Below are 10,207 nucleotides of genomic sequence, written 5' to 3'. Positions count from 1 at the left end.
GCAAGTTCTCCCGCTTAGAAATCATGGAGGGGTCTGAAATTGTCATCGTAGGTGCATGTCCACTGTGAGAGACATAATCCAGAAATCACAATGTATGGGGCTCCCTGCAAGATTTCCCCTCGTGGGGTGTCAATGATCCTAAGAAAGGTGAGAAATCAGCCTAGAACTACACGGGAGGAGCTGGTCAATGACCTGAAAAGAACTGGGACCACCGTTTCCAAGGTTACTGTTGGTAATACACTAAGACATCATGGTTTGAAATCATGCATGGCACGGAAGGTTCCCCTGCTTAAACCAGCACATGTCATGGCCCGTTTTAAGTTTGCCAATGACCATTTGGATGATCCAGAGGAGTCATGGGAGAAAGTCATGTGGTCAGATGAGACCAAAATAGAACTTTTTGACCATAATTCCTTTGGAGGAAGAAGAATGATGAGTACCATCCCTAGAACACCATCCCTACTGTAAAGCATGGGGGTGGTAGCATCATGCTTTGGGGGTGTTTTTCTGCAAAGGGGACAGGGCGACTGCACTGTATTAAGGAGAGGATGACCGGGGCCATGTGTTGCAAGATTTTGGGAAACAACCCCTTTCCCTCAGTTAGAGCATTGAAGATGGGTTGAGGCTGGGTCTTCCAACATGATAATGACCCGAAGCACACAGCGAGGATAGGAGTGGCTCTGTAAGAAGCACATCAAGGTTCTGGCTCGGCCTAGCCAGTCTCAAGACCTAAACCCAATAGAGAATCTTTGGAGGTAGCTCAAAGTACGTGTTTCTCAGCGACAGCCCAGAAACCTGACTGATCTAGAGAAGATCTGTGTGGAGGAGTGGGCCAAAATCCCTTCTGCAGTGTGTGCAAACCTGGTGAAAAACTACAGGAAACATTTGACCTCTGAAACTGCCAACAAAGGCTACTGTACCAAATATTAACATTGATTTTCTCAGGTGTTCAAATACTTATTTGCAGCTGTATCATACAAATAAATAGTTAAAAAATCCTACATTGTGATTTCTGGATTATTTTTTTTTGTCTCTCACAGTGGACATGCACCTACGATGACAATTTCAGACCCCTCCATGATTTCTAAGTGGGAGAACTTGCAAAATAGCAGGGTGTTGAAATACTTATTTTCCTCACTGAATATAAATCAGCATCTGAACTGAAAAACTGCATTTTAAAAATCTCTTCTCCTTTTAAAACTGTCAGTACCGTACAGTTAGTCAGTACAGAGCAACCATGGACAGGAGAAAAGCCATTCCCTCATGCTCAATTGTCTTGAAACCTTCTCCTCCACCTCCTCCCCCTCCTCCTCCATCTTTCTGAGTCATGCCAACTGTCAACGCATTGTCTCAGCCAATCTCAGCACGTCCTGCTGTGAGAGCTGATTACCAATTTGAATATTCATGAGGATTATTAGCGTGGCTCAAAACATTACATCACCTGCAGCTCATTCGTACAAGCAAGGCTCCACAAATTGTCAAGCAAATCCGCTGTCAATGTTTTGCATCGGAGGCATTCATTGGCTCAGGATGATAGAGGAAGAATGATCAACATTAGATTGTTTTTTATTTGTTTAAAATCCATTTCAAATTCCATTGTCTTCCTTCCCTGTACCCTATTCAAATCTGAAATCATGTTGAATTTGTGTATTATTGTGAGGACATTTTACCCGGTGTGAAATGATCGATTTGATCCCATTTCTTTCTTTTCAAATATTTTATGCAGAAATTTCAGATTAAGTAGAAACACAAAATCCCTGGCACAGAACAAGAACATGCACTGTCTGTTTCCAGGTTGAAGGTGCGTACCGGCCGAATGGGCAGTAACTCCTCTCTGTCCGTTAGTGGTCGCTCTGACATTCAAGACTCCCGGGACCTGCTCAAGCCAGCTTCACTGGTCTCATCAGCAGGGGCAAGGTCAGTCTGTTAGTCTATATGGAGGGAATGCAAAGTAAAAACTGCACACTACCCGGATAATTCCGCATGCATTCATTGTGAGAGTGAGATTTATGTTTCACTAGAAGTAAGAATATGAGAGAATTAACGGAGGAGGGACCTTTGACAGTAGCTGCAGCGTAGACTCATATTGTATCTGTTTTTCTCCTTTTCTTTAAGTCAAACAATACATTTAGTGAAAACCTTTACCTACATAGTAGTGTTTTTATTGATAAATTACTTATATATTACTTAGATATACGTCTTTGTCCCTATAACTTTAAACACACTTTATGTAATGATCACGATTACTACATTAGCTCTTGAGAATAGGAAGAAAGAACAGGCTTTAACCATTCAGACTTAAAAAGGAATATTTGCGTGTGACTGTAAAATCAAACTTGTCTATTTTTAATACCAGTGTAAAAAAATATTGGGGTATTGGACTGATAAAAAAACACAATTTGAAGACATTGACTTGTTCTGTGTGATAGGCTCTGATAATTAAGTGATTTCTTGACTCATATGAACAAGAAAAATGTAACAATGAAATGTTCTTTATACCACGTTAGGATGAGGAACTTGGAATATGTTTCTGCTAATGTTTCTACGAGGAACAGTAACCTGACATTTTCTGTCCTTATTTCTCTTGTTTTTGGTTCATCAGTGTCGAGAGGCTAGCTGAGGATGGGAACCCCTCTGTTCCCAAGATGCCCTCTGAGTCTGCCAGCGAAAGCATGGCACCAAAGGTAACATGATTGATAATAATCACATAACTTATTGTAGTGCTTTTACATTGCTTACCATGGAAATTATAGCAATGAAACAATTACACTCTTACACATGTTTCACTCTTACTATTGTTCTATTGTATTTTTCAACACCATGTACGAGGACCGGGTATTGTTCGAAAGTATTCAATATCGATTCCAATACCATGACCTTGATACAGGTTCCTACATGATTGATTTTTTTATACTAATTTTATAAAACAAAAAGAAATTAGAACATTACACATTACGGCACAAATCTTCTAATTCATTTTTCATCTCCTACTACGTGAGCCTCGTCTCTGTGCCTAACGTTGAGTTTTTCCTGCGTGACTCTGTAACGTGTAACGTTAGACAGCCAATCACAAACATCAGTAGATCTGGGTAGAAGCATGCTGCGTGCTTATTGGCTCACTGACACTGAAGAGATTGAAATTGGGGACTGAATGGTGAGGCATTTTTGGATACTCAGTAGTTTAGAGGCAGTTTGGAATGACATACCCGTTATGAAGGTACAGGTACATTTCACCTGGCTAATCTGACTCACATAAAAGGCACACACTTTATTATTACAGAAGGACTGAAAGGTGACTATACCAAATGATCTACATTCCTGACTGTAATGATAAGAATGTTTCTACAACTGTCTGAGAAGCTCCACTGTCTTGCTGTGGCAGCTCTTCAACCTAAGGGAGTTTCTGTTTATTAAAGATGTATTTATGGCACCCTTCTTGTGTGGCCTGTGTGAAGAGATTGCCTAATACGGAATTTGTGTAGGTTTCTTTGTTTATATGCTGTGGTAAAGGGTGTTTTTGTCATTCTGCAGGTTAAAGCAGAGGAAGTTGACCTGCCGAACACCACCCCACTGTCTGACAACTTGATTGATTTCACCGATCCCACTCCTATGGTAAGCCACAGTCCTATCAGATGTGAAGAACTCCTGCAAAAATATAGGACTTTTGTCAATTCCTGAATATATTTGTGTAAGCACCTTTTGTGAGGGGACAGGATTTATTGACGTTCCCAAGAACACTAGGAAGGAAAGATTAGCCATTGCAGGAAGTAAACCACCAACTTTGGACTCAAGACAAAATCAATCCAGCCACCCAACTGGACTGCAACCATCACTTATTCACCCTCATTCAGAATCGATTAACCCATGTCTTCATGGTTCCAACGCTACAAGCCTTTAGTGTTATGCCATTTCTTTTAGAGCCAGGAATTTAATGTGTTAGTAATTATAAATATTCACAACATTTATGAATGTATACTGTAGATTGACAGTCGCATAATACCTGTGTGAAAGAAACTGAACTGAAAATTAAACTTAATTCAGTGATCTGGGGTCAATAACTAAGTGTGGTCAAGACTGTGTGACATTATTCTGATCGTCTTCCAGCTACCACCAGTTCCCAAACCTCTTATCACACCTCGCTGGATCATTCCTACAACTGCTGTGAGTGATCAATCTCTATTCCTACCTGTCTAACCTTTCTCCTGTTTAACTGTCTTTTTCCTCACATGTTCTTATGAAATGTTTTAGAAGGTTTTGATGAATATTTATATTAATTTCTGTCCATTCATTGTCCTGAAACTGGTGATACAAGGCTCAGTACTTATTTTTCCATATGCACTTGCATAGAAGCTGTTCACTTTGGCTGATGTAGAGGCTGTGTAGAGAATGACCTGCTTCCTTCTCCCTCATCCCCTTCTAATGCAGCCTCCTGGCGTCTTTACTAACGGCGTGCTCGACTTTGACCCCCCCGCTAAGGTCCACCCTCCTCTCCCTGCAGATGGGGGAGCACCTCTCACCCCAGTCCTCCCCCACCTCGCTCACACATGTAACATGATCTGTGCCAGGTAAAATTCTTTTGAGATTTGAACCTAAAGCACTTCACGCTTGTTTTTAAAGCAAGCTTGGTAGTATGCTGACCCCTGCTGATGGAGCCGGAAAATGCCTTGCTTTAGCTGGAAAAACCCACTGCAAAAGAGTTCGAGGTGAATCACTTGTAACTAGGGCTGGGTGTCATTCAAAAATATTCATTCCCTGTTTTTAAACAATACTTATTTCGATGCTAATTTAGTAAAACAAAATTAAAATACAACATTAAGCCGCACCTCTTTTTATCTATTTTCCAGCTTCTACTAAGTGAGCTCCGTCGCTGTGCGTGACGGCGAGTTTTTCCTGCCTACTTCTGCAACACTTTACAGGCAATTCAGTCAGTGCCTAAAAAGTATTAAGTTTGATACCCAGCGCTACTTGTAATTCTTGTTTGGTCATGAAATCACTATGATACTTAAACATTATTTCTGTCTTTAAAATAGAGCTAGTCACTGCAGATGTTGCTTATCCTAGAGGAGTCCCATCCAAGGTTACAAAATATCTAATTACACCTGATACTTGTGTGTTTTATGAATGCAGAAATTGAATTCATTTACTTTAGAGCACTTAGGACCCACATGCTCCATATGTCTCAGTCAACATGAAAGTGTATGCTAATGCTTTTACCAGCAAAGTAGTCTCTATCTCTGATGTAGCCTTCCTTCCACTCCTGTGTCCCACAGCACTGTGGGTCAGTCGCCAGCCTCAGAGGATGGAGCCAAACCCAGAGGTCTCCTGACCACTGAGCTCTGATGGAGAAATGAGGAGAAGACCATCACAACATTAAAATCCCTGATCGCTTCCCCCCCTCACCCCCCTCCCCCATCCACTCACAAGCAAGCTGGGCCAGGTGTGCTGAACACTGAGGGCTAAGAGGAAAGTGGAACCAGGGAAGAGGCAGCTTACAAACACCACAAACTTAATTTCACTGACTAACCGAGTGAACAAACAGACCTGATTACACAGGAAAATATTAGAAATATGATTTCAGTTTTTCACAACATGACACAATGCCTAGTTTTTGTAGGTCGGTTAAAACAAAAATTTAGCTCCAGTATTACCTTCTTAAGAACACCTAACTTGTGAGTCTCCTGTATGAGTTCACTGCCACCGACCTGCAAGTTACTTAATCCATCCAGTCGACCAAACCTCAGTCTCTCTTAACACTGTCTCCTTGTAGATGACAAGTGATGTAAGGTCTTGTTATTCAACTTGTTTGCTACAAAGGTCAAGTTGGGACTGACACAAGAGAATCGCTGACACTGTGAGGTACGTTGCGCCAAAGCATAAGGCTAACGACTGTGAGAGTAGGTTGTCTCTTTTGTTCTTTTGCTGCTTTCAACCCCCATTTTTGAATCTCGCCGTTTTATTACTGCTTATTCACACCACTGGATCTTTGCTACTCTGAGCTTGTGTGTAAACGCACACATCGCACAGCATATAGAGCTGCTGAAGTACACTGGATGAAGGACTAAAAAGAAAAACCTATAAAAAAGAAAGATAGTGACTAAAAATTTTGATTCTAAGAAATAATAAGCCTCGGGCTCTTAACATGATGAAACATGGATATGATACTGTACTGTCCTTGTAGCACACTACAAACCCTAGTCACTACTACATGCCAAAGTCGTCTGTTGGCAGCCACTGGATATGAAAACTTTACTGGATTAGTTTTTGCAACACTGGACTTTGAAATCTTATTTTATTTCTTTTGCGACGGATGACAATAGAGATGACTACATTGGTTTTTCAGCTGATGTTTTTATTGTCCTGCTCTTACTTTTTTGATGTTTTAATATTTTGAGAGAAAGATGACTACACAATGATACAGTTGAAGTTTTACCATTTTTGTCTAAAATGGGATCCTATGTTTTTATTTGACATCCCTGCCTCTACCTGCGAAAATTTCTCATTCACACTACTTGTATCTTCTACTGTTTATTGGCTAGGTGAATGCAAAAGGTGGCTGAATTCCTGTTAAAACCTTTTAACTTAACTATGATTCCTGGAGGTGGACACTGTTTCCAGTTTTTTGAGTACATATACTGCTTTCAGGAAGCCAGTTTTAAATTTTGATACAATACTATTATAAAGAAAAAAGGCAACAGGATACTTTAACACCAAGGCAACAGGATAATTATTTTTGTTATTAACAACACGCACACAGTGCTGTTATAGAAAAAGTCACTAAACACATCTGTAAAAAAATGTAAAACATCAATTAACATTACTCTTTTTAAATGTGTTCACTACCTTGCAGGCCTACACATTCTATGTCATTATTGCTTTTAGTATTTTTTTTATGCTTCACTTGTTTGTTGCTGGAGAGAACGAAGTAACGGCCACCGTTCATTTTCTTTACCGTTGTCTCATCGGTGCAGCCTTGTGCTGAAAATCTCATTGTTGTTCTGTCTTTTTTTACATAGCTTCGGTACTTTCAATGCTATCAAATGTATAATTTACTGAGATTGTATTGTTTTAAACAGGTATGAAAGTATCAACACTTTTGACAACCTTGTATTGCTTAACTGGATATCTGAATTCATTGTAGACAGTAGACCTTGTTATACAGTAGAACATGGCATCTGGTATTAACATGCTGCAGTTACTACCCTGCCTTATAGAAATGAATGTATTCAAATAGTCTCATCTGAGAATGCTGGAGATGCCACAGAATAAAAAGATGTACAACGTGATACATTCTCAATTTCTGTTGTATTTTAACTGGAGAAAACGTGAAATATCTTAAAATCAGATTTTATTCAGTTGAGGCCTAATTCTAATGTATACCACATTGACTCTCTTTTGTTCACCCAACTTCAGTCTGGACTCTCATTCAAGTTATGTCTTTGTTTGTTTTTTTCATTATGACGGTGATTTCAGTCTTGAACAAGGGAATCTGACTGTTTTTCAATGTCGTCTTAGCAGTGACAGTTATTTATGCTACTACTCAGCGTAATTGTTCAAATATTACATGTTGTCCAAAAGTGTTATAGCGTACAGTTATGATGTATTGTCAGTATAATGGCACCAGCTGGCTGTAGATATGAAGTAGATTTATATACTGTATATTTTTTTGAAAATCATGTTGGCAGTATTGTCACTACACATTGAGAAGATTTCTGCATCGAGATGTTTTCTAATTACAAGAGAAGTAGGAAACTGACTGCAATTTTATATAACCTTTTTTTTTCTCTGAAATACCTGATCATGATTCAGTAAAGCTTTGCTACAGTAGGAGTCAAATGTTTTTCATGATTTTTTTGGTTTGACTGTTGAAATGATTTACATATTCACTGCTGTGCTGTGGGTGTTGTTAAACCAGCTATGAAACAATAACCTGATTCACATTTAGGTAACAAAAAAGAATCTGAGTTTGCAGTCCTGTTTAAATTCACTTGCTCTGTGAGACGTAAGGCTCTTGTATCTGTATCATAAACGTAGCATTAACAACGAACTCAGAAGTCTGTGCATTCAAAATGTTTTGTCAAGTGATTTTCTGACTTTAACATGTCAAAATGTCCATTGAAAAAGGCCGTTGGACTGTGTAGCAACACAAAGCCTGTATAGCTTGTACTATACATTTAATAATACCCAAGTTAAAGGATGAAAGACATGAAAAAAGCCGGCAGAATGGTTGGTATGAATGGCAGCTCTTTAAGTCCTTTTTTTATACTAAACCTTACATGAATGTAAGGTAGTTGCTTTAACACAGCCTTTAACTTGGGTTAAAGGGATCGCTAAGAGGCAATCCGCTCACAGGGTAAGAGTGAAAATGGCCAGTAGATTAACTGTTTTGTTAACATGTCAGCTGTTGGTATCTCAGCTGTAAACAAATCTCATTGAAGAAGTCTCAGTGTATCCCGTTTCACCCAGCCAGTCAACATTTTTTAATGTATGTTAGCCAATTCACCACTGGATGGCAGCACAGTACCATTTTTACCCTTTGGGGACAGTCCTTTGACTGGAAATATAGGCACTGCAATTTACAATCCTGCTCTTACCTACGCTGTTAAGCTTTAAAAACATTGATCCCGTGAAATTTGACTCCTCCAAAAGGCTATTATGCATTTGAATTTAAACAAGCTGAACAAATACCCTTTAAAGATGTCCCTGTTGATGTAAGCATTTATATTACATTAATAATCTAACTGCAACCTTAATATTAACCCTAAGACATTATCAGACTGCAGCACATTGTGAACAGTGACATCCTGAAGACACCCTGTCAAAATGTTCATTTTCAACCATCTAAGTAAGTGTTTGCTAAAGAAGTCCAATCTCTTCGAAGCTCCTTGAAAAGTTACAGCAGTCTATAGTTTATCTTCTAGTTAGAGTGACTGTATTACATCTAAAAAAAACAACATTAACATAAGGAATTATAATATTCTTACCTTGCATATTATTTGAAAAAATCAAGTTCAATCAGTTCCCCATAGAAATACTTTGCCATGTCTATAAATCACAGGCTTATACCTCCAGGTTCAAGAGTAGTGTCTCATTTGCTCGGGGAAGTCTCTTAATCAGATTGGATATGAGCGATGTCTGCAGCAGGGTACTGTTCCAGCAGTTCTTTGTCAGTGTGGATTGGTATTAGAGTAATGGTTCCACGCACTTCTCTTCTTCGGAGTAGTTTAAGCCTCTTCATAACTGTTCTTCTTCTCTCAGCTGATCCATTAACAACAACAAAACTCATCATCTGCCTTCAAGGAAAAATATATAAACTACAACGAGCTCATTATGGGTCGTTGTATGTTGCCTTCAGGCCACCCATGGAAGGCAAAAACATAGTTTTTTTCATGCTTCGCTTCCATAACATGTCTTCTTTCAGAAAAATGGGAATTTTATTTTTATTTTTACTATACTTTGTTTGCGTCTGTAGATTTCTCATAAGGGAATAGAATATAACTTTGTTTATGTATCATTCATTGATAGATTTAGTTTTTTTATTCCCAAAAACATGCCGAGTTTTCTTTGTTTTTTTCACAAAATACCATTAACAGCCTAATGGTATTTTGTGATTTATTTAGTGATAAAATTAGAGATCCAAACTCCCCTCTGTAAAATCTTTTACTCCATTAAAAGGAAACAAGAATTTTGAACGTGCCTATATGTTCAGCAAATGAGCAGATATTTGATTTAAAAGTCCTCAGTTTGCAATTTTGGAAAGCTCGTCAAATTCAAAATCATTGTCCTAATGAAGTGTCATGGTGACATCTATTATACTAGCATATACTGGTTCAAATGTTTACCCTATTCACCTGGGAAGTATTCCTTGAAAAAGAAAGACAGAAACTGTTCCTTCTGGATTGCATCATGTTAGAAAATATTTAATCAGTACCAGAATAAAAGCAAAGACCCTGGTGTTATTTGTCAGTTGCCATATTGGTTTACATTTCAAAATGCAGTGATTTGAAGTTGATTGACTGCGACTGGTCCACGCTACGGAGCAATACAGAGTTGGACCATTATTAAACAGCAGACGGCTCAATAACTCAGCCAGGACTGCTCCCCTCAGCAGATGGGCTGACTTTCCCCCACCTTCCAAATGAATAATTGATTACGTACATGGACCTTATGCCAGGTCATGATTGCTTAAGCATGCTCAAAGCTCTGGGTG

General features: G+C 38.9%; 1 protein-coding gene across 1 annotated transcript in view; it reads left to right on the top strand.

Moving 5' to 3' along the window:
- epb41l5 (erythrocyte membrane protein band 4.1 like 5) overlaps positions 1–7,827 on the top strand; it is a 41,671-nt gene extending 33,844 nt beyond the window's left edge. Inside the window, exons 20-25 of the mRNA XM_034886241.1 lie at positions 1,745–1,917; positions 2,603–2,684; positions 3,532–3,612; positions 4,105–4,161; positions 4,426–4,565; positions 5,271–7,827. Of these exons, the coding sequence (XP_034742132.1) occupies positions 1,745–1,917; positions 2,603–2,684; positions 3,532–3,612; positions 4,105–4,161; positions 4,426–4,565; positions 5,271–5,340 (603 nt within the window). The 3' untranslated portion in view covers positions 5,341–7,827. The remainder of the gene's footprint in view (positions 1–1,744; positions 1,918–2,602; positions 2,685–3,531; positions 3,613–4,104; positions 4,162–4,425; positions 4,566–5,270) is intronic.
- The last annotated feature ends 2,380 nt before the right edge of the window (positions 7,828–10,207 follow it).

The sequence above is a fragment of the Etheostoma cragini genome, chromosome 11 (assembly GCF_013103735.1).
Source record: "Etheostoma cragini isolate CJK2018 chromosome 11, CSU_Ecrag_1.0, whole genome shotgun sequence".
NCBI classification, from domain to species: Eukaryota; Metazoa; Chordata; class Actinopteri; order Perciformes; family Percidae; genus Etheostoma; species Etheostoma cragini.
The sequence above is the reverse complement of the archived record's forward strand: the minus strand, read 5'-3'. Positions and strand labels throughout refer to the sequence as shown.